A 25,420-nucleotide genomic window follows, 5' to 3' on the forward strand; every position below is an offset into this window, starting at 1 on the left:
ATTAGCATCTCTTAATAAATCTAAAAGTATAGTATCTTTAAAAAGTTAAAATCACCATGATGGAATTATTTCCTTTAATATTAACTAGACATTATAAGCACAATAAATACAGTTTATTCAAGTTTCCCAATTCTAATTAGGGTACCAAATATAATGTAAAATCAGAAAAATTACACCCCAATCTTGGTTATTAAACTGTTAGCCCTGCAAAAAGAAATGAAAATAATTATTTAATACTGACAAAACACTAATAGATACAGACAAAACACTAATAGATCTAACTATATAGATACTGTCGATTTCTATTACGTCAAGGAAAAAAGGAACTAGAAGAAATTATTTGTAATGTATTCAAAAAAAGACATATTACTACTCTGATATAAGCAACTTTTCTAATCAATAAGAGAAACTCAATCCAAAAAATAAAAGGCAAAAGGCATGAACATGAATTTTTTTATGTTCATGCTTTTTTTTATGTTCCGTTTAAGTTCTGTTTATTTTTGTCGTTGTTGCAATTGTCACGGGAGTCTTCATAAAATCTTTCCCCAGTTGATTAGCTTCAAATGTTTTCCCCCACACTTTCTTCAAGGACTTTTGTTGTTTCATGACTTACTTACCCATCTTGAATCAATTTATGTGAGTGGTGAAAGGTGAGGGTCTACTTTAAGTCTTTCATATGTGGTTATCCAGCTCTACCAACACCATTTATAGAATAAGGATTCTTTTCCCCCAGTGTACGTTCTTATTTGATTTATCACAGATCAGGTGGCTGTAAGATGTTAGTTTCATCTCATGGTTTCCTATTTAGTTCCAAATGTCTATGTCTCTATTTTTGTGCCAATACCATGCTGTTTTGATCACTGACCCTGGTCCAGATTGCTTCACACCAGAATTCTATCAAACCTTCAAAGAAGAGCTTATACCCATACTGCAGAAATCATTCCAAAAAGTTGAGAAGCTAGGAATCCTCCCCAACATGTTCTATGAAGCAATCATCACCCTGATACCAAAACCAGGAAAAGACCCAACTTAAAAAGAACAACTTCAGACCAATTTCATTAATGAATATAGATGCAAAAATTCTCAATAAAATCCTAGCCAAGAGATTACAGCTACACATAAAAAAAAAAAAAAATCATACATCACAACCAAGTAGGTTTCATCCCAGGGATGCAAGGCTGGTTTAACATACATAAGTCCATAAACATAATTCATCATATCAACAGAAGCAAAAACAAAGACCATATGATCCTCTCAGTAGATTCAGGAAAAGCAATCAATAAAATCCAGTATCCTTTTCTAATTAGAACGCTTAAAAACATAGGCCTAGGTGGCACATTTTTTAAACTGATCAAAACCATCTACAAGAAACCCACAGCTAATATTATACTTAATGGTATAAAATTGAAAGCTTTTCCACTTAGAACTGGAACCAGACAAGGTTGTCTGCCATCACCACTAGCATCCGACATAGTGCTGGAAGTTCTAGCCAAATACAATCAGGCAAGAGAAGGAAATAAAGGGCATCCAAATGGGGGTAGAGGAGGTCAAACTCTTTGTTGATGACATGATCTTATACTTAAGAGAACCCCAAAGACTCAACCACCAAGACTCCTGGAAATAATCAAAAATACAGAAATGTCTCAGGATATAAAATCCATGTCCACAAATCAGTAGCCTTGTATATGCCATTAACAGCTAAATTGAGAAACTAATCAGAGACACAATTCCCCTCATACTACCTTCAAAAAAAAAAAAAAAAAAGAAATGCCTAGGGATATACATAACAAAAGAGGTGAAAGACCTCTACAAATAAAATTCTAAAACCCTAAGAAAAGAAATGGAAGATAATTAAAAAATGGAAGAACATACCATGCTCAGGGCTGAGAAGAATCAACATTTGTAAAAATGTCTATACTTCCCAAAGCAATCTACAGATTCAATGCAATCCCAATTAAAATAACAACATCATACTTTCAAGGTTTGGAAAAAATGATTCTTCGTTTTGTATGGAACTAGGAAAAAAAAACGAGTATAACCAAGGCAATTCCTCATAATAAAAATAAAGCTGAGGTTATCACTCTACCAGACTTTAGGCTATACTACAAAACTATAGTGATCAAAACAGCATGGTCTTGGCACAAAAATAGAGACATAGACATTTGGAACCAAATAGAAAACCGTGAGATGAAACTAGTATCTTACAGTTACCTGATCTTTGATAAACCAAACAAGAGCATACAACCAGGGAAAAGACTCCATATTTCTATATTGAGTAAATGGTGTTGGGAGAGCTGGATAACCACAGGTAAAAGACTGAAACTCAACCTGCACCTTTCACCACTCACAAAAATTGACTCACAATGGATAAAAGATTTAAATCTGAGGCATGAAACAAAAATCCTTGAAATTGGGATTTTTTTTGTATGGGAAAAAACACTTGAAGATATCAGCCTAGGGAAAGATTTTATGAAGAAGACTTCCATGGCAATCACAACAACAAAAATAAACAAAAGGGACTTTAACTAAAAAGCTTCTATATAGCTAAGGAAACAACAACCAAAGCAAAGAGACAACCTTCAGAATGGAAAAAGATATTTGCATATTAAGTTGGACAAAAGCTTAATAACTAGGATCTATAGAGAACTCAAATTAATCAACAAAAAAAGAACCAACAATCCCATACATCACTGGGCATGAGAGATTAGAACCTCCTCTAAAGACAGACTAATGGCTAACAAACATGAAAAAAATGCTCATTGTCCCTAATCATCAGAGAAGTGCAAATCAAAACCACCCTGAGACATCAACTAACCCCTGTGAGAATGGCCCACATCACAAAGTGTCAAGGCTGCAAGGTGGTATAGATGTGGAGAGAAGAGAACACTTTAACACTGCTGGTGGGACAGCAAACTAATACAACCTTTTTAGAAGGAAATATGAAGAATCCTCAAAGAACTCAAATTAAACCTCCCATTTGATCCTGCAATTCCATTACTGGTCATCTATCCAGAAGGAAAAAAAAATCCTTTTATCATAAGGACATTAGCCTCTTAATAATTCACTAGGCTATTTATTACAGCTCAATTCACAATAACCAAATTGTGGAAACAACCTAAATGCCCACCAACTCAGGAATGGATTAACAAGCTGTGGTATATGTATACCATGGAATACTATTCAGTCATTAAAAAAGATGAAGACTTTACATCTTTTTTTTTTTTTTTTGTAGAGACAGAGTCTCACTTTATTGCCTTCGGTAGAGTGCCGTGGCATCATACAACTCACAGCAACCTCCAACTCCTGGGCCCAAGCGATTCTCCTGCCTCAGCCTCCCGAGCAGCTGGGACTACAGGCGCCCGCCACAACGCCCAGCTATTTTTTGGTTGCAGTTCAGCCGGGGCCGAGTTTGAACCCGCCACCCTCGGTATATGGGGCCGGCGCCCTACCGACTGAGCCACAGGCGCCACCCAACTTTACATCTTTTTTTTTGATTTTTTTTTTCTCTCACTATGTCACCCTGGGTAGAGTGCCGTGGTGTCACAGCTCACAGCAACCTCCAACTCTTGGGCTTAAGCAATTCTCTTGCCTCAGCCTCCCAAGTAGCTGCCATAAGGCCCGGCTATTTTGTTGTTGCAGTTGTCATTGTTTAGCTGGCCTGGGCTGGGTTCAAACCCGCCAGCCTCAGTGTATGTAGCTGGTGCTGTAACCACTGTGCTACAGCGCCGAGCCGACTTTACATCTTTTATATTAACCTGGATGGAAGTAGAACACATTCTTCTTAGTAACACATCCATAAGAACAGAGAAGCAAGCATTCAATGTGCCCAATTCTAATATGAAGGCAGTAGCTAATCTAATACAAGGTGGGGTGTATAGGCATGAGGGAGCAGGAAGAGGGGAGGAGGGAGTGGATGGAGGGTCTTGGTATATGACACACCTCTTGGGGGCTAGCCTCCTCAGGACTGAATTAGCTGGGACTTCAGGTGTGTGCCATTATGCCAGGCTAATTTCTTTCTATTTTTTGAAGAGATGACGTCTTGCTCTTGTTCAAGATGGCCTCAAACAATCCTCCCACTTTAGCCTCCCAGAGTGCTAGCATTACAGGTGTGAGCCACTCAGCCCATCCTAGTATAACCTTTCTTATTACATTTTTATAACATAATTTTTATTATATGTTATATTTAACATAATATATATAACATAATTTAACATAACATACATTTTTATAACAAAATTCTCATGGCTTTTGATCTAACAATTTTTTCTTTTTTTAGTTATCTTATTTTCACAAATTTCTAAGAAAATTATGAAAAGGTATGGTTAATGGTTTAGCTTTATAGGAATTCAGTAAAATATTAAAAAATTATTAAGAGACTAGGCACCCGTAGCTCACAGTGAGTAGGGCACTGGCCACATACACCGAGGCTGGTGGGCTTGAACCCAGCAGAGGCCTGCTAAACAACGACAACCGCAACCAAAAAAATAGCCAGGCATTGTGGTGGGCACCTGGAATCCCAGCTACTTGGGAGGCTGAGGCAAGACAATCACTTAAACCAAGAGTTAGTAGTTGCTGAGAGCTGTGATGTCACAGCATTCTACGGAGGGTGACAAGGTGAGACTCTGTTTCAAAAAAAAAAAAAAAAAATTATTAAGAACCTAAAATATCTAACAATATGATAATTTAAATAAGCTATGAAACTATATTATTTCTACATAATGAAAGTCTATGCAGTCATTACAATAATATATCTCATACACTCTTGATGGGAATAAAAGCCAATAGAGCACATTTTGAAAGGCAAATTGAAAATATTAGTAACTATTAAAAATCCATTGGCCAAGCAATTCCACTTGGAGAAATTTATTCCACAGATTTATACATGTGCCTAGATATCGGTCTAAAGACATTTATGGCAGCATGCTTATAAAAGCTAAAGATTATAAACAACTAAAAACAGTTACATACTACACAGCTATTAAATGAAAAGAAGGAATACTATGCAGCTGTAATAATGAACAAGGAAGATCTACATGTGCTACTCATAGTGGAAGATATCCAGACATACTATGCATTTTTTAAAAAGAAGTTTTAGAACACTATATATATTCTCATTTGTGTTATAAGATAAATAAATGTCAATACTCATAGAAGCCAAACTGCAACAACAAAAAAAAATAGCCAGGTATTGTGGTGGGCACCTGTAGTCCCAGCTACTTGGGAGGCTGAGGCAAGAGAATCACCTAAGTCCAAGAGCTGGAGGTTGCTGTGAGCTGTGATGCCACAGCACTCTACCAAGGGTGACAAAGTGAAACTCTGTCTCTACAAAAAAAAAAAAAAAAATCTCATAGAAGATTTCTACAAAAACAAAAAATTCTACAATGACTTAGATGAAAAAGGATGAGGGTTCTTTTATTTTGTGTCCTCATGTACTGTCTGAATTTTCTATAACTCTAACTTTGCATGCTTTTATAATCTTTTATAAAGTTTTAGCTATTAGAAGTCATTTTTTAATAACTATCCTTTTCCTACAGATGTCTTTGCTTAAATAAGAAAGAAGATGCTTAGAGAAATTATTGCCATGAGGCTCTGTCGCCCGGGATAGAGGTCACAGCAACCTTAAACTCTTGGGCTGAAGCAAACCTCTTGTCTCAGCCTCCCAAGTAGCTGGGACTCCAGGCGCCTGCCACAACACCAGGCTATTTTTTTTGTTGCAGTTGTCATTGTTGTTTAGCAGGCTTGGGCAGGGCTCTAACCCACCTTCTAGGACCACAGGCCCCCATCACAACACCCAGCTAATTTTTCTATTTTTAGTACAGACAGATCTTGCTCTTGCTCAGGCTGATGTCAAACTCCTGAGCTGAAGCAATCCAACTGCCTCAGCCTCCCAGAGTGGTAGCATTATAGGCATGGGCCACCAGGCCTGCCCTGCAAATGACTTTCAAATGCCTCAGAAAGAGAGGCATATAAATGGGCAGAGATATTCATTGTTCTGTTTTTCCAACTTTTTTGTAGGTTTGTACTTTCTCAAAATATTCAGGGGACTTAAAAGTAAAAACAATCATATTGTGCACATTTAACAGAACCTGTTTCACAATCTTTAAATACATATTGCAAAACTACTTACTTTACTGGGGGTTGTAAGCATTAAAGTCCTTTGTAGATTTTCTTTATCAGCCAAACAGAACTGCAGTCTGCCAATCTCTTCCTTGAAATGAATAATCATGCTTTCTTTGTTCCCATCTAAATTCTTTAAAGTCTGGACCTCTGACATAAGCTTTGTATTTTCTATTTCTGTATTCTTCAAATGTACCTGAAAAGCGTTTGAAAATGCCAAGAATATTCTAATTCCATAATCTAAATTAGTCAAAATTTAAAATACCATTATCTATAACCCAAAAATAATCAAAGGAAGGAAAGACATATTACACCAAGAGTCAGGAGACCCAGATTCTGCCAAATGACTATGTAATCATCAAAGAGCAGAACATGGCTTTCCTAAGCATTTTTATTTTCCATAGAAATTATCCCAAGGTCTAACTATATTACCTGATCTCTACAGTCTTTTTCTGTAGCTTAATGGTTTCAGGCTCTCTTTAAAAATATAAATGGATTTGGTTGCTCTTTTGAGGAAACAAATTATGTTACAGGCATATTTAAATGAGGGCATGACCAGATTCTGGAAAACTAGAAGTGGTTTATTCAAAAACCACATCTGAAGCAATTCCATGTTTTTGCATGTGAAAACTACTGTCACTTCCCATGTGCATATAAATATGTATGTTGACTAAGCCAACCATGTTGATTGTCTCATGAATTCTGGAGCTCCTGATTTGCTCATAACAGATACACAAATCAAATTCCTTTGACTGGAATTATAAAGAGGACAGACACCTAATGTCTACTATCAGCGTATCTTCCTTTGCTTAGAAGTACTAGAGAGAAGTGAATTAACCATACTTCTTCCACTTTACTCTTTAAATGTATGAAATACTGAAGTACTAATCCTGTTCACAAGGATGGAACTTAACTCCTAATTCTCTGAAGATGCCAACAGCCAATACCTCTGTAACATCGCTTTTAAAAGAGTATCTAATTTTCATAATCATCAAAGTGACTTAACATGAGCTGACTTAACTTCACAATATTTTTAAAATTCCTTATCTGGAACTGTTTTCAGGAAATGCTTATTAGCCACTTAAGCACCTTATATTTCAAAATTGGTTGAAAAAGAAAAATTTCAAAACAAGACGACTTATAAGCTATGAAAATATTTTTGCAAAATGACATTCTCTGAAGATTATTCCAAAAGTCAAACTCTAAACATAATCATCAAAATAAGTTAATGTTTTCTCCAAGGCACATATATATGTTTTTAAAAGGAGCGAATACTTGGTTATTTAAATTCTGATAAACCTCTCTGACTTACACAATACCTATGTATATGGGTCATTATGAAAGCTTTAAGATGCTTAAGAATCAAGAAAAAAATCCACATAGACAGAAACAAATGAAGCCCTCTCAGCAGCACTGATAAGCCAAGCAAGTTGAAACTTATATGAATGAATTAGAAAGGAGACAGTTGATTGTGTTTCTTGGAAGTAAAACAATGAACCATAACACAGTCTATCTCAAAACTTTCATAGTGACCCATGTATCTAAAACAGCAGCAAATTAATACCCTAAAAACTGTAACTCTTAGGGGCAACATACAATGTGACTGTGACTTTTGCCTTGCTCTCTAATGGATCACTCACTGTCAGAAAAGTTGGCTGCCATGCAGTGAGAACATCAAGTAGCATAAGGAGAGCCCATGAGAGAAGAGATAAAGGTCTCCTGCCAAAAGGTAAGTGAGCCATCATGAAAGGAGATGCTCCAGTTCCAATCAAGCCTTTAGGTGACTGCAGCCCTTGCCAACATCCTGACCATAACTACAAAAGACAGCAGCAGCCAAAACCACTCAGCTAAGCTGCTCCCAAATTCCTAACCTGTAGCCCAGCAGTCCTCAACCTGTGGGTCGCAACCCCCAGGAACTGTACTAAAGGGTCACAGCATTAGGAAGGTTGAGAACCACTGCAGTAGCCCTTAAGTTTTGGGGTGATTTGTTATGGAGCAACAGACAATTAATAAAAATGGAAAGAATAAATTACCTTATAAAGTTCCTTTTCATCCTTTTCCGTCTTTAACTGACATTCAAGTTGTTCTCTTTCATGTTGTGCCTTCCTGAGTTTGTCTTTTAAACTGAGTTAAGATAAAATAACATTAACACAGACATAAAACTTCTAAACATTAAAATTATTTTTTAAAAGCACCAGAAATACCTGTCTAATTCAGTCTCCTTTTCAATTGCTTTATGTGTCACTGACACAATATCTTCCTCAAGCTGTAGAGCTTTGGATGTAGCTTCACTGTATTTCTTCTTACACTCTTCATTTTCCACTTTTAAGGACTGTGATGCTTCAATAAGACCCTGAGAACAAGTAGGTATTTTGAGAAAAATCAAAATGTAATTAGTTAAGGCAAATTCGTCTATCTTTAACACTATGTATTCTTAAAATTTTATTCCCAAATTTGTCCCCTCCAAAATTTATAAGCTATGACTACAAAATAAATCTGAAATTCTAGGGCGGCGCCTGTGGCTCAGTGAGTAGGGCGCCGACCCCATATGCCGAGGGTGGCGGGTTCGAACCCGGCCCCGGCCAAACTGCAACAAAAAAATAGCCGGGCGTTGTGGCGGGCGCCTGTAGTCCCAGCTGCTCGGGAGGCTGAGGCAAGAGAATCACGTAAGCCCAAGAGCTAGAGGTTGCTGTGAGCCGTGTGACGCCACGGCACTCTACCGAGGGCGGTATAGTGAGACTCTGTCTCTACAAAAAAAAAAAAAAAATCTGAAATTCTAATATGTAAATTTTCAGTTATGTAACCCCATAAATATGTACAACTATTTGTATCCATACTTATTAAAACAAACTTTTAATCCAAAAAAATGAGTTTTCACATGCTAAGTTAATCAATTATTAATTTATATATATTTTCTCATCCCTCCCCCAGATTTTTCATGTATGTACCCTGATTGTTGATTTTGTTAACTTCTCCATCAGAAAGCCAGTGACAAAAATTAACTTTTTTATTAGTCACTTTTCCCTTTTCAATATTACCCCACTAACAAATCAGGTCTCATATTTACTATCAATGTTTAAAACCCACTTCCTCTAGCCTTCTTCAGTGTGTGTCATCAAAGTACCAAAATAAATGTTCTTGTTAGTGTGATCAGGCCTAAACTAATATTCAATGATATAAACAAATACAGAAAAGATAGTAAATGCAATAAAATAAACATATTTCTATTTAAAATAGAATATCCTACTCTATTTACTTTAAAATATTTAGGAAGTATCACATCAGTCAAGACAATTGAATAACTCATGAGAAGATGACCAAATGTCTAAACTTCTGTCTTAAAATCTGAGAAAAAGAAAAAAACCTTTCTGGTCAGGTACTTGTCAGCTGTTCAAGACCAGCCTGAGTAAAAATCAGTGAGACCCAGCTCTACAAAAATAGCAAAATTAGCTGGACATAGTGGCGTGTGCCAGTAGCCCCAGTTATTTAAGGCAGACATAAGAGGCCAGGAATTTGAGGTTGCTGTGTGTTGTGATAACACAGGACTCTACCACGGGCAACAAAATGAGATTCTATCTCAAAAAGAGAAAAGAAAAAGAAAAAAATTCATAATTTACTAAATGCAAAACATGAACTAATCACTTTATCTATGAGCTAGTTACCTTTCTAGTGAATTACAAATGAATTAAGTCACATAATCTTTCTCTGGTACCAATAAAGGTATCTGACAGCTTCTCAGCATCCAAGCCTATTTTCAGGCCTCTAGTTTTCATGTCTGAGTTAAGCAGAAGCATCTTTAACAAGCTAAGTCTTTCTTATCATAAAAAGACTAAGAGCTCTGATCCCATATCAAACAACTAAGAATTGTGTTTCCTTTCAAAAACATTAAAAGAGCAAAATCTACAATACAGTTTTTGAAAAACACTTTCGCTTTGTAATAAATATTCATTTGGTCACTATTCACAAATCATGCCAAAAGGACATCCTAACTCTAATATTAAAATTTTTAAATGGCCATATTGCCCAAAGCCATCTACAGATTCAACCTAATTCCTACCAAATTATTGTCATTTTTCTTTTTTTTTTTTTTTTTTGGCCGGGGCTGTGTTTGAACCCACCACCTCCAGCATATGGGACCGGCGCCCTACTCCTTGAGCCACAGGCACCGCCCATCATTTTTCAAAGAATTAGAAAAAAAAGTCCTGAAATTTATACAGAACCAAAGAGAACCAGAACAGCCAAAGCAATCGTAAGCAAAAAGAACAAAGCTGAGGGCATCACATTATCTTACTTCAAATTATACTGTAAGGCTATATAGTAACCAAAACAGCATGGTACTGGTATAAACACATGTATCAACAGAACAGAGTACAGAACCCAAAAATGAGACTACACACCTACAAACAACTGGTCTTTAACAACCTGAACAAAAATGTACACCAAGGGCAGCTCCTGTAGTTCTGTGGGTAGGATGCCAGCCACATACACCAAGAGTAGCAGGTTCGAACACAGTCCGGGCCAGCTAAAACAACAATTACAACTGCAACCAAAAAAATAGCTGGGCGTTGTGGTGGGCCCCTATAGTCTAGCTTCTTGGGAGGCTTAGGCAAGAGAATCGCTTAATCTCAAGAGTCTGAGGTTGCTGTGAGCTGTGATACCACAGCACTCTACCCAGGGTGACAGCTTGAGACTGTTATCTCAAAAAAACAAAAAAACAAAAAAAACACCAAGGAAAGGACATCATATCTAATAAACGATGTTAGGAAAACCGGATAGCCATATGCAGAAGAATGAAACTGGATTCACATCTCTTATCACATACAAAAACTACTAACACAAGATATGTTAAACATTTAAATGTAAGACCTGCATCTAGAAGAAAACCTAAGAAAAACTGGACATTGGCTTAGGCAAACAATTTACGATGAAGTCCTCAAAAGCAAACGAAACAAAAACAGCAATAGACAAATGGGACTTAATTAAACTAAAAGTTCTGATACCAAAACAATATAGTCAATAAACAGATAACCCACAGGATGGAAGAAAATATTTGAAAATTACACATCCAACAAAGAGCTTATATCCAGAATCCAAGAAACTCAGCAAGAGAAAACCAAATAACTCCTTTAAAAAATGGGCAAAAGAATAGACATTTTTCCAAAGATGCAGCCTTTAAAAAGCACATAAAAAATGCTCGACATCACTAATCATCAGAAAAATGCAAATTAAAACCACAATGAGATACATTATACCAGTCAAAATGGCTATAATTAAAAAATCAAAAAACAAGAAATGTTGGCAAAGATGCAGAGAAAAGGGAATGCTTATACACTGTTGGTGGGAATGTAAATTAGTACAACCACTATGGAAAACAGTTCAGAGATTTCACATAAAAGTAAAAACAAAAATATCATTTGATTGCGTAATCCCACCACTGGGTATTTACCTGAAGGAAAAGAAATCATTATATTTAAAAAACACTTGCACTTGTATGATTATTATTGCAGCACAATTCACAATAGTTAAGTCATGGAATCAACCGAAGTGCCCATCAACCAATGATCCAAATTTTAAAAAATGTGGCCTGCACACACCCATGTATGTGTATACTACCCAGTAATAAAAAATAAAATTCTTTCTGAATGGAACTGAACACCATTATCCTAAGTGAAATAACTCAGAAACAGTCAAATATTGCATGTTCTCATTTGCAAGCGGGAACTAAATAATGTGTACTCACTGACATAGAGAGTGGAATAATAGACACTGAAGATTTGGAAGGGTGAGAAAGTAGGAAGTTGGAAGGGGGGTGAAGGATGAAAAATTCCCTACTGGGTACAGCTGACCACCTCCCTAAGTTGACTTAATTTCCATAGACTAGACATGAACCACCATGTACTAAGGCCCAGTTCCTTATGTTGACCACCTCCATATGTTGACCAGTTTGGTAAAAAGTCCCTTGAATGGTAAACATACAGAGGTTATACTGTATATATAAAACTGCACTCGGGCGGCGCCTGTGGCTCAGTGAGTAGGGTGCTGGCCCCATATGCCGAGGGTGGCGGGTTCAAACCCAGCCCCGGCCAAACTGCAACAAAAAAAATAGCCGGGTGCTATGGCAGGCACCTGTAGTCCCAGTTACTCGGGAGGCTGAGGCAAGAGAATCGCTTAAGCCCAGGAGCTGGAGGTTGCTGTGAGCTGTGTGATGCCACGGCACTCTACCAAGGGCCATAAAGTGAGACTCTGTCTCTAAAAAAAAAAAAAAAAAAAACTGCACTCATACTCCCTAAATTTCTATTTAAAAAACAAAAAAGAACACAGATGAGGCCATTACTGAGGGCCATCAATACAATAATTCTATCTAGTAATATCAATCTCTAAGCATTGCTATGAGAATTCGAATTCACATAATTTCTTTACGTAGTTTTAGATACACAAAAACTGGTGAGAAACCATCACAGTATTTGTGATATTAAAACAGAGATCTACACATGATTAAATTCACTACATTGTACATCAAGACAAGAACAATCACAAAATTTGGGGCAAAAGGAGATAAAGAGATGTAGGCATTTTGGATTCATGCAGGAGACTGTTTTTCTCCCACTCAAAGTGGGAAAATTACTGTTATCAAGAGCCACTATTACAAATTCCCACAAATCACAACTCTCAAATATGAATAACCAGATAAAGATTATGAAGCCAGGGAGAACAGGGTTTGCAGGACACAGTAACACAGAAAAGACAGATATAAAAAGAAAAAAGAACTCCAAAGATCTGCCAGGAGTCCCCTTCAAGTCTTGAATTGATTACTGATCAGCATATGCATGTGAGAAAATTAACCCCAACTGCAGAATCACCCAAAGACAATTTTAAGGGAACAGTGCCTGAAACTCAGAAAGGGCCAAGAACAATACCCTGTCCCCACCAGGCAGAGTGGAAAACTTCCTAAGTCAAGGGAAAGCAATAGGGAGATAGATACTAAATGGAAACTAAATGCTGCTCTGGTACCACCAAAGATCAAAGTGTTGCCAAGTAAACAAACCGCATCCCAGAACAAAGCTCAAGAATATATATTTTTTTTTTGTGGTTTTTTTTTTTTTTTTTTTGGCCGGGGCTGGGTTTGAACCCGCCACCTCCAGCATATGGGACCGGCGCCCCACTCCTTGAGCCACAGGTGCCGCCCAGCTCAAGAATATTTTTAAGACTACAAAAAACACCAACAATCAAGGTAAAAATCACAGTATCTGGCATTCAATAAAAAATTCCTAGGCACGCACAGCGTCAGACAAATACAACCCATGATGAAGAGAAAATAATGCAGAACTGATCCAGAAATGACCCAGATGATCAAGTTAGTAAACAAAAGACATTTAAATATTCCATATGTTCAAGAAGCTATAGGAAAGACTGAATTATAGTATACACAGACATGGAAGATATGAAAAAGACACAAACTTCTAGAAATGAAAAACAACATCTCAGATAAAAAGTACAATGGATGAGACTAAACAATGCAGAAGAAAAACATCAGTGAACTTGAGACACAGTAAAATTAACTACCCAAATAAACAACAGGACTGAAAAAAAAAATGAAGAGCATCAGTGAGCTATGGGACAACTTCCAGCAACAAAACATATCTGTAGCTGGGGTTCCTGAAGAAGAAAAAATAGCTGAAGAAATAACAGCCAAAATTCTTCATAGTTTGTTAAAAACCCACAGATAATAAAAAATTGATGAACCCCAAGCATAACAACAACAACAAAAAAGAAAAGAAAATAACAGGAAGATACAACATAATTAATTCATTAAATGCAATGATAAAACCTTAAAAATATTATAGTAAAAGGGGGAAAAAAACACACATTAAAGACAGAGGGAAAAAAATACCAATGACATTGAATTTCTCAAAAACAAATTTGAGAAGAGCCACATTTTTAAAATACTCAAGTACAATTAAACTGCGAATCTGGAACTCTATTCCAAACAAAAATATCTTCAAAAATTCAAAGGAAAGGAAAGAATTTTCCTGACATACAAAACCTAAAAGAATTCACCAGAAGACCTAAGCTACAAAAATGTTAAAGAAAGTCCTTTCAGCCAGAAGGAAAATGATACAGCTGGTAACCAAGGTCCATGCACTTTACCTTGTTCATTTTTTTATAAGAATACTTGAAATTACTTATGATACACTAAAGAGTACTTAAATACTTCAAAAGCATATTGCAACCATTTTGAGGAGGAAATTTTAATTCAATTTCTTAAATGTTAATTTACATTACTAGCATTTCAAATTTGACATCGCACAGGATCATCCGTGAATTATGCATCATGGTAAATTTATCAGTCAGCACTCAATCAGACAAGCAGAACACAAAGGGAACAGGGAGTGCAGGGCTGCCATCAGTGTTCACTATGATCTCAAACTGTGGGGCTCAAGTGATGCTACAGCCTCTGCCTCTTAAGTAACTAGGACTATAGGTATGCAGCACATCTGGCTAATTTAAAAATTTTTTTGTACAAATGAGGTCTTACCATGTTGCTCAGGCTAATCTCAAACTCCTGGCTTCAAGTGATCCTCCTGCCACAACCTTCACCTAGCCCTGTTTTAATTATTATAGCTTTTTCTCCAGTGGCATTTTATAATGGTAAAAGATGAAAAGATTTTATCTATAAATATTTTATTATAAAAATAATTATTATAAACATTTAATTCAGTTTTGATATTTGTCAATTACTGAATGGGTAATTGCACTTGTATGATTATTATTGCAGCACAATTCACAATAGCTAAGTCATGGAATCAACCGAAGTGCCCATCAACCAATGATCCAAATTTTAAAAAAAAGTGGCCTGAACCAAAGCAAAGAGACAACCTACACAATGGGAAAGGATATTTGCATATTTTCAATCAGACAAAAGCTTGATAACTAGGATCTATAGAGAACTCAAATTAATCCACATGAAAAAAGCCAACAATCCCTTATATCAATGGGCAAGAGACATGAATAGAACTTTCTCTAAAGACGACAGACGAACGGCTAACAAACACATGAAAAAATGTTCATCATCTCTATATATTAGAGAAATGCAAATCAAAACAACCCTGAGATATCATCTAACCCCAGTGAGAATGGCCCACATCACAAAATCTCAAAACTGCAGATGCTGGCGTGGATGTGGAGAGAAGGGAACACTTTTACACTGCTGGTGGGACTGCAAACTAGTACAACCTTTCTGGAAGGAAGTATGGAGAAACCTCAAAGCACTCAAGCTAGACCTCCCATTTGATCCTGCAATCCCATTACTGGGCATCTACCCAGAAGGAAAGAAATCCTTTTATCATAAGGACACTTGTACTAGACTGTTTATTGCAGCTCAATTTACAATCGCCAAAATGTGGAAACAGCCTAAATGCCCACCGACCCAGGAATGGATTAACAAGCTGTGGTATATGTATACCATGGAATACTATTCAGCCATTAAAAAAAATGGAGACTTTACATCCTTCGTATTAACCTGGAAGGAAGTGGAAGACATTATTCTTAGTAAAGCATCACAAGAATGGAGAAGCATGAATCCTATGTACTCAATTTTGATATGAGGACAATTAATGACAATTATGATTATGGGGGGGGAAACAGAAAGAGGGAAGGAGGGAGGTGGGTGGGGCCTTGGTGTGTGTCACACTTTATGGGGGCAAGACCATGATTGCAAGAGGGACTTTACCTAACAATTGCAATCATGTAACCTGGCTTATTGTACCCTCAATGAATCCCCAACAATAAAAAAAAAAAAAAAAATGTGGCCTGCACAGTCAATCATATTTAATGAAAATGCAATAAATTTCTTCTATTATGAAGATAATGAAGGTCCCTTACTGATCTAGTATAGTTATCAGTTGTAAAATTTTAAACAAAATTGTAGATGACACATCATGACAATCTTTCAGATGTTCTATGGTCTATATACCCAGTACCTCAGAGATGATCTCTGGAACCATTCTGTATTATATTAAGATTGTTTTTAGAATTCACACCATGGAATGAATTTAAAACAAGTGTTAAGAAAATGTGCCACCCAACCAACTTAAGACCAGTTTGAAAGCTTCTGAGGTGTTACAGCTACTCAGCAGACCTGCTTGATTAAAATGGAGATGAAAAATTTGGAGGCAACAAGCAAATTCATAAAAAAACTAGAAGCCCTCTGACTAGCATTAAAGAGAAACTCTCTAGTGGAAAACACATAATTTTATCACCAGACATAAGCAATTATCAATACATCTATTTCTATAAGTTAATATTGCGCATGTATTACACTTCTACAATCTGGAGGCAATGTTATGAATTTCCGTTCCTGCTGGTTAACACTATCATATTTTAGTTCCCTTTGATGATTCACTGCTTCATCATTATGAAAATAGTAAAACAATAATAGTTACATTTTGAGAGACTCTACTATGTAGCAAGTACCATTCTAGGTCCTTTTATCATTTTTTATAATACAGGGTATCATTTTAAAAATCACTTCCAAGTACTTCTCAGAGATGTATGTCCCAGTACAAGAACAACAGCAGAGAAATAGTCTCCTCCAAGATTAGTTGACTGTCATCAAGACTAAAGAGTTGCCATAAAAACCTCTGCTGAAGACCTCTTCTGAGCACCAAATCCACCGGCTCCTCTAAGTTTTGCTTCATTTATCTCCTGACCTGTCTACCACTTTCTCAATCTCAGTCTATTAGAATAAACTTTAACCAGAGGCCTAGCACACTGGCTCAGGCCTGTAATCCCACCACTCTGGGAGGCTGAGCAGGTGGATCACTGGAGCTCAGGAGTTCAAGATCAGCCTGAGCAAGAGTAAGACCCATGTCTAAAAATAGCCAGGCGTTGCAGTGGGCACCAGTAGTCCCGCCTTTTGGGAAGGCTGACAGTTTTAGGTTGCTGTGAGCACTGAGGACACAATACTCTACCAAGGGCAACAAAGTGAGACTTTCTCTAAAAAAAAAAAGAATAAGCTTTAGCCTTGGAGTGCTTAACCCCTTATCACCTGGACAGCAGAGAAAATCTGAGACTGTTTTAAATCTCAGCTAATTCTCAACTGAAGCAGAGGCATAGGCTGATACATGTGAGTAATTTCACACAAATTAAAAGAGCCTCATCATTCTGCCATTTCTATTCTCCTCTTTATTTCAAGATAGTTAGGAATCACAACATCAAAGGGCATAGTTCAGGGTATTCTTGATCTAACGAACTTAGGACATGCTGAAATGGGCCTTTCTTAAAACTCATCTTCTATCTCACCTCCACTCCTCTGGCTTGTAACAGAGTGAAAGAAGAGATTGGCATTCATTCCACTTAGGAAAACTGCCAAATGCAGGCACAACTAATGGAAGAATTATGCAAACATGAAGAAAAAAGTAGCAACTATACAAAATAGCAAGGGAGTTACAATAAATAAGTAAAAAAAAAATAGCCAAATGTCCTAACAGTCATGGTAGGCACACATTATGAGCCTTCACTATATTTTAATAACAGGTATACCAACTTTAAAAGTTCAAATGAAAAAATGTGGTTCCTTAACCAGAAAGCCCTACCTTACAGTTTAATGGAGGGTTCCTCAAGAGTAAAGTTGGTAGACTATATACATATTTTTTAACTACAAAGGCTAAAGATAATGAAGACTTTATAGTTATTTATAAGATTTATAAATGTACAGCATACTTATTATATTTATCCACTAATTCAAAAAAACAATCCTCAAACAAATAGAACAAAGCAAGATAGATCTTTTCAGAATTTAAGCCCTCGGTGTATACTACCTCTGCTAAGTGTGCAATATAACCACTCCACTGAAGTATAAAAATGTTTGAAAATCACTGTACTATTCAATTAACAATTATCAATTAATTAATTATTCCAGGCCTTCAAGACAAAGGCATAGAACAGATTCCACTTTCAGAGAACACTAGCTTAATCCTTTCAATGGATATCTAAAGAGCTATAAGATTGTAACATGGATAATTTTAATCTGTGTAAATTCTGTCAAAATTAATTAACAAATCACTTTTTTATGAAAACATTAATAAAGAAGTCAGTGACTGCGGCACTTCTTTTTCATTCTCTTTGACTTCTAAATTTATCTGTATCTCTAATGAAACCACATTGTTTTCTGCTTACATTGCACTTCTCTTTTTCTTAGCTCAAGAAATTGTACCTTTTTTGGGGGGGAGGGGGAGAGACAGAGTACCACTATGTCGCCCTTGATAGAGTGCCGTGGAGTCACAGCTCACAGCAACCTCAAATTCTTGGGCTTAAGCAATTCTCTTGCCGCAGCCTCCCAAATAGCTGGGACTACAGGCACCCACCACAAGGCCCAGCTATTTTTGTTATTGTTGTTGCAGCTGTCACTGTTGTTTTAGCTGGCCCAGGCTGGGTTCAAACCCACCAACTTCGGTATATGTGGCTGGTGCCATAACCACTGTACTACAGGCACTGAGCCAAAATTGTGCCAATTTTAACTAGATGTTTTTTAGGATAACTTAGAGCATCTCTCACATCAAGAATTTCAAAATTTTGTCTAATGCTACATCTTATTTCATGGAATTCTGCTTTTTTGAAAAGTAATTTTAATTCTTGATCCTATTTCCCTTTATTCAATGTTCATCATTTTTAATTGTATTACCAAACCAAACCAAAAAATAATCAAATAGTCTACAATTAGATGAAAAACATCTGGAAGTAGTTGTCAGGGACTAACTCATCAAGCCTAGCACCAAATGTCTAGAAGTATTTTAACCACCTTACAGCATAAAAGCAGCTGTGGCAGAAAGTTAATAGGAACTGACCTATTCTTGTATAAATGTCTATCTAAAAGGCTACTTTTTTCAATACCTTATTTTCACTAACTTTAATTGGTTCAGTTCTCAAAAAAGATGAGTTTTAAGGAACATGCTAACAATTCCAATCAGTTACATAAGACACAACTAACCTTTTGCTCTCCTTGCAGCTGGTCACATCTTTCTTTCTCATTGTTAAGTTCCCCTTCCAGTCTTCCAACTTGTTCTTGAAGTTGGGCTGTTTCTTTCTCCAGAACGGCAACTAACTTTAACAGTTCTTCTTTTTCTTTCATGGTTTTCTCAATTTTCAACTATAAAGCAAAAAACTCAAATTAGTTCTTCTTAATCTTAAGATACGATACTACAAATTTAGGTTTCCATTTCAAAAAATAAAAATAGTGAAGAAATATAAAGAACTTTTACATTCTACCTACTTCGTATCAATCAGCTTCTTTTAGCCTTCAGTTAGAAAAATTCAGATTCCTAAACTTAAACCTTTTGGTTGAGCCAAGGAGAAAATATCAAAGGAAGGTATAAAATGAGAGAAATCTGTTACGAAGTTGCCTGCAAAAAGCTTCTCAAATATGCCTGAAAAGAAGGCATGTTAAGTTTTCTGAGTGACTTTACACTGGATTTTTTTATCTAGAGTAATACTCAGACACTTTAAGAGGTAAAATTGTAGCCAGGCGCAGTGGCTCATGCCTGTAATCCCAGCACAAGGGAGGCTGAGGCAGGTGGACTGCACTCAACACATTCGAGACCAGCCTGAGCAAGAGTGAGACCCTATCTCTAAAAAATAGCCAAGTGTTGGGGGTGCCTGTAGTCCCAGCTACTTGGGAGGCTGAGGCAAGAGACTTAAGCCTAAGAATTTGAGGTTGCTGTGAGCTGTGACACCACAGCACGCTACTAAGGGTGACAGAGTGAGACTGTCTCAAAAAAAAAGATAAAATTGTACCTTTTCTTAAATGCAAGCCTATGGGAGATCTTTGCATCTATTATAAACTTACTTATATTTCATATAAGGCCTTCATCTACAGGTTGACTAATTAAAAGATTTGGTTCTTTAGGTAAGATAGCAAGGAATACATAGTTGCTATATACAATGGCCTCTACTTGGATAAAGTAAAACAATCTTTATAAGCAAAAATGCAAATTTTAGGACAAACCTGCAGACTAAAGTATATTAGCAATATACCATAGAACCTCCATAGTTGACCACCTCCCTACATCACCCACAACAATTTTCACAGACTAGATATGCCCCACATGTTATGTTATCAGTACAGTAGGCCTAGTTTTTTACGTTGACTACCTCCATGTTGACCAGTTTATTACAGTCCTTTGGGTGATCAACTTACAGAGTTTCTACTGCAATTAATTCTTATGCTAATACTGATAGTTAATCAGTTCAGGGAAACCTAAACTCCAATATTCTAAAAACTTACTAATTTAAGGGACATAAAATAATAGTGAATAAAAGTTAATGTTTTTCTTACAGCAAGAAATCTTTGATTTTAACCAGGGAAGAATGAATGCTCACAGCAAAGACTTAACAAAGGGGGACTGTACACTTAGCTAGTAAAAGTAAGTTTTTCCCACAAACACTCCAAATTAGTTTTCCATAGTCACAGAATCATGGAATCAAACTGATTAAGCTATAAAATGGCTCTTATAAAAGTTAAATAGCTAATAACTTTTAGACTGAGCATTCTACCTGCCTCTACAGATCAAATCAAATTGCCAGGAGTAGTTTATTTAGTCATTGAATTTAATTTATATCCTACCTGTTTTTAAATAATGATTGGTAGATTGAAATGAATGGCATTCAATAAACGTCAAGAGAAAATTAGATTCAAGCAAGTAAAGATTAAATTATTAATTTAGTAAGAAATCTGGCTGAAAACCTTCTGACAGCTTAAGAATGAAGACAAATCTTAGTGCAATAGAAACATTATAAAAGAATCACCTTTTACCTATTATTTAATTCACATATATTTTCTAAAGAGTTTACTGAAGCCTAAGTAGAAATTCTTAAAAATAATTTAGATAAAAATACTTATCTAAAAATTGGTGAATAGATATTTCAAGCACACATTCATTTTATAATGAATACCCATCACCTAAATTCACTGATTATTAATATCCTAACAAGTTTATCTCCCTCTATATACTTTTTTATGCCTTCTTTGGTTTAATTCCAGATACTCTATCCCTTGGTACTTCAGACCAGGCAGTCTCCTTTTTTCAACCACTATTCTTATCATAGCTAAGAAAATTAATAATTCTCTATCATCCAATAAATAGGCCATAGTCAAATATTCCCTACCATCCCCAAAATGTCTCTTTTTTTAAAATCTAGGATTCAATCAAAGTTGCAGGGTTATGTCTCAATTATCTTTAATGTCAGCAGGGCCCCAGATGTCTAACATTTGTACTAATTTTGTGCAGTTTTAGATAAAAAAATCATTAAAGATTCTAATAAATGCAAAAACTTACATTTATCAAAAAAAAGTCAGAAGATAACATTTTATCTCAGAAATATTTACCTACCTATGAGACAGCAATTTAGATTTTCTTTAAAATGTACCCTTTGAAGAATACAAAGAAGTAAAACAGAATGTGCTATGTCTCCATTTACTTAAAAATACAAGAGACATGTGGATGCCAATGCCCATCATTTTTCTGTCAGAGGCCCTAAAATCAGGGTGGTCTACCAAGTATTCGAAATGCTACAATATAAGTGCAGTCTTAAGAGCAGGCTTGTTTCTCTGACTAGCATTCAAATACCAGGCTAAAAACCTTGATCATCAGGCAGTTGTCACCACAAAATGTTTTAGTCACCCTATAAAACTTACATTTCTCTATTTAAGATAAGGGAGGAATTTCTGGAAAGGGGAAGGAAAGATATGGAAGAATTCACAGTAAAAAATTGTTCCTTCTAACAATCTAGTGTGACTGTAATGAAAGTATTATGTCTATAACCTCTCGTCTTTTTTCCTCTAGTCTCAGTTCTTGAAGGTAAACAAAGTAAAATCAAAGGCATAAAATATTTATATGTTTAAAAATCCACATAACCATAAAGTAAAAGTTATGCCCTACAACAGATAAAACATGTAAATTTACCAAAAAGTATATTTTATTATAACAGAGGGTACTATAAGCAATTAATCAGAGTAACTCAAATAACTATATTATAGTATAGTAATATTATTTTTTTAGGTATAAAGATACTGAGAAAAATCATCTTAAAGTGAGAAAAGAAGGTTCTATTTTTTCTATTAAAAATTAATACATAAGACATTATTAGACCATCTACATAGTAAATTTATATTGGAGCCATTGCCATGAATCCACAATATTCAATTTAAAAAATAAACCTTTCACCTTTTCTTTTAAATTATGGTTAATTTATGCTTACTTATGTGATCAGATCAGCAATGAAAAAAGAATCATTCTATGTGTAAAAATGCTCAACCTAAATTAAGATACTGGGACGTGTCCCTGATTCAATGTCTAATTTTAAATATAACATGCTAATGGTATAGTGAAACAAACTGAATTATATAATTACAGTTAGATTTATTGTTTTCCACCACTCTCCCAATCAGCTTCATTCCCCCAAATCTGTAATATTCTATCTACAATGAACAGATGTGGCCACCACAAAAGAAGAAAGATTAACGCAAGGGAACATAAGAAAAGCATTAGGCCTCACTCAATTGAACTCACTCAATAGGTATTTTCTGCATTAACTACTCTGCATAAGACACTGCCACAAAGGCATCAATAACATACTGTGACCAAAAGAATTTTTAAGTATTTCAAAAAAGACACTCTGAATGTATTATTTTAGTTAAAAAACATTTTATTTTTGTAGTTACTCTTGCATAACTTGAAATTTTTTAAAATGCCTACCAACATAAGCTCAATTCTTTTTTTTTTTTTGAGACAAGAGCCTCAAGCTGTTGCCCTGGGTAGAGTGCCATGACTTCACAGCTCACAGCAACCTCCAACTCCTGGGCTCAGGCAATTCTCTTGCCTCAGCCTCCCAAGTAGCTGGGACCACAGGCGCCCGGTGTACAACACCCGGCTATTTTTTGGTTGCAGCCGTCATTGTTGTTTGGCGGGCCCGGGCTGGATTTGAACCCGCCAGCTCAGGTGTATGTGGCTGGCGCCTTAGCCACTTGAGCCATAGGCACCGAGCCCATAAGCTCAATTCTTAAAATTATCAACGAATCTAGCTCACTATGATACCAACCTCCAGAAGGCCAGCTTTTGTGGTCACCACCAACATGTCAGAATTTCCTTCATCTTCCATTGTAAGCAACTCTTCAACTGGAGAAGCAGCTCGAAACTGGAAAGGTGTACTTGCTCCACGAATTTCACCCTTGTGGGTAACGTAACAGAACTGATAAAATTCTCCATCATCATTTGGAAGGTAATATCCTAAGAGGAAGTTAAACAAAATTATTAAACTTCCTATTATAAAATGAATATTATTTCAATTTAACAATACTTATCTCTCATTCCTCACACTGCTCCTGGCACATATCTGAGATATGTCTTTCCTCCTATCTGTCACAAATTATCTACCAAAACCAGACTATTCCCTTCCCACCTCAAACATACCCAAATTTCCTTTTTCTTAGGCCTAGGCTTATGTTCTAAGAATATCATTTTCCCCTAAACTTCACTAAGGGAAAAACAACTCAGGTGGTAAAGGCAAGTATGTACTCTGCCATGAGAAAGAAGCTGGAGGAGGAGCAAGAGAAGAACTAGTATAAAAATCTCAGGAGGACTGGTAGCTCTCCAGAGCCAGGCGTGGTAGCTCATGCCTATAATCCCAGCACTCTGGAAGGCTAATGCGGATGGACTGCCTGAGCTCAGGGGTTCATAAGAGCGAGACCTTGTCATAAAAATAGCCAGGCATTGTGGGGGGCACCTGTAGTCCCGGCAACTTGGGAAGCTGAGGCAAGAGAATCGCTTGAACCCAAGAGTTTGAGGTAGCTATGAGCTATGACGCCAGGACTCTACCAACGGTGACAAAATAACTGGCACAGTACAATAGAAATAAGCTTTGGAACCAAACATCTATTCATAATTCCAGACCTACAACCATTACTATTTATCTAACTTCCGTGAGCCACAGGTTTTTATCTGTTAAAAATAAATAAATAAGGCCATCTCAGAGTTCCCAAATATCTACAGATAATATTTATATCATCTATGCCCACTATCTGACAAAATAATGTATTCAATATTTGTTTCCCTCCTTCTTTATTTCTACTATTACCCTCTCTTCTCGATTTTGCTGTATTTTAAGTCAGAATTAATCTTTGCCTCTTCTCCAAAGCTCACTTAGCATTTTTTACATTAAAAAACCAAATACCTCCACAGTATACTTTACATTGCTATTCATTATGCACATATATATCAGACCTTAAGAATACCAAGGGTAGATGTAGACAGATATACACACAGAGAACAGATACATATAAAAAAAATTCTGATTTCTCCGAAATTACTTACAAAAGGAGTCATTCAGTTGTGAAATAAAGATGAATGTATTCATTTTATTAATACCCACCCCAAACCTGTAATCACTATGCTTGTATTCTTTAATGTTTTGAAATTTTCAGTCTCAGTATTATGATACCCACTACACCTGATTTCATTCTTTTAAAAATAGCTGTTTTTTTCCTTAAAAACAGGGAAGAGAGACATAATATACAAGATAAGCCAAGAAATTTTTGTGGTGCTTGAAAGCAAGGAACAGGTCCTAAAAAAACAACAACAACAACAAAAATAATCAAAAGAGGTACAAGAGACTATCAAAAATACAGGAGCCCACTGAAAGATTTCTGAATGGCCAAAGCCAAAACAACTTCAGCAATGAAAGAATTTTTAGTATTAGGCTTTATTCCAATGAAGAAATTAATGCATCCAAGGAAAAGAGGACAACTCTTCTTAACATAATAATTCCAACTAATAAATGTACAAGTAATGAACATTAATTAGGCAAACACAATAACATAATGGGTAGAACACAAGACATGCTGAGGGATACTGAAATCAGTGGCTGACAATTTGAGGAGAAACAAGATTATTTACAGAGTCTCAGAGTAGCTCCCCGATAATTCTCATTAATTACAAATGGAAAAATACTAACTTTATTTACAGTAGAGAAAACACAGATGACACTACCTTAACCAAATGATAAAGACTGATAACTGCATAATAAGGGGTATGAACATCAAATACTCCCTGATACAATGCAACGAGAAAGGTAAAACATTACGTCTATGGCATTCTTCCCAAAAATGTATAACCTCAATTTCATCATGAGAAAACATCAAACAAACCCAAGATAAGAGACATGTTGCCAAAAAATACCCACCAACAGTACAACAGTACTCTTTAAAAAAAAAGTAAAGTTTACAAAAGGAGAGACTAAAGGACAAAGATAT

The 25,420-nt window shown here is 36.1% G+C and overlaps 1 protein-coding gene across 2 annotated transcripts in view; it reads right to left on the bottom strand.

Annotated features, from left to right (window-relative positions):
- The window catches only part of TAX1BP1 (Tax1 binding protein 1), a 116,963-nt gene that overhangs the window by 47,448 nt on the left and 44,095 nt on the right, over positions 1 to 25,420 (bottom strand). For both annotated transcript variants that reach the window (XM_053608444.1, XM_053608445.1), the window contains exons 4-8: positions 23,212 to 23,399; positions 19,106 to 19,264; positions 8,322 to 8,470; positions 8,151 to 8,241; positions 6,128 to 6,313 (exon numbers count right to left, since the gene is read on the bottom strand). In XM_053608444.1, the coding sequence (XP_053464419.1) occupies positions 6,128 to 6,313; positions 8,151 to 8,241; positions 8,322 to 8,470; positions 19,106 to 19,264; positions 23,212 to 23,399 (773 nt within the window). The remainder of the gene's footprint in view (positions 1 to 6,127; positions 6,314 to 8,150; positions 8,242 to 8,321; positions 8,471 to 19,105; positions 19,265 to 23,211; positions 23,400 to 25,420) is intronic.

The sequence above is a fragment of the Nycticebus coucang genome, chromosome 11 (genome assembly GCF_027406575.1).
Source record: "Nycticebus coucang isolate mNycCou1 chromosome 11, mNycCou1.pri, whole genome shotgun sequence".
Taxonomy (NCBI): Eukaryota; Metazoa; Chordata; class Mammalia; order Primates; family Lorisidae; genus Nycticebus; species Nycticebus coucang.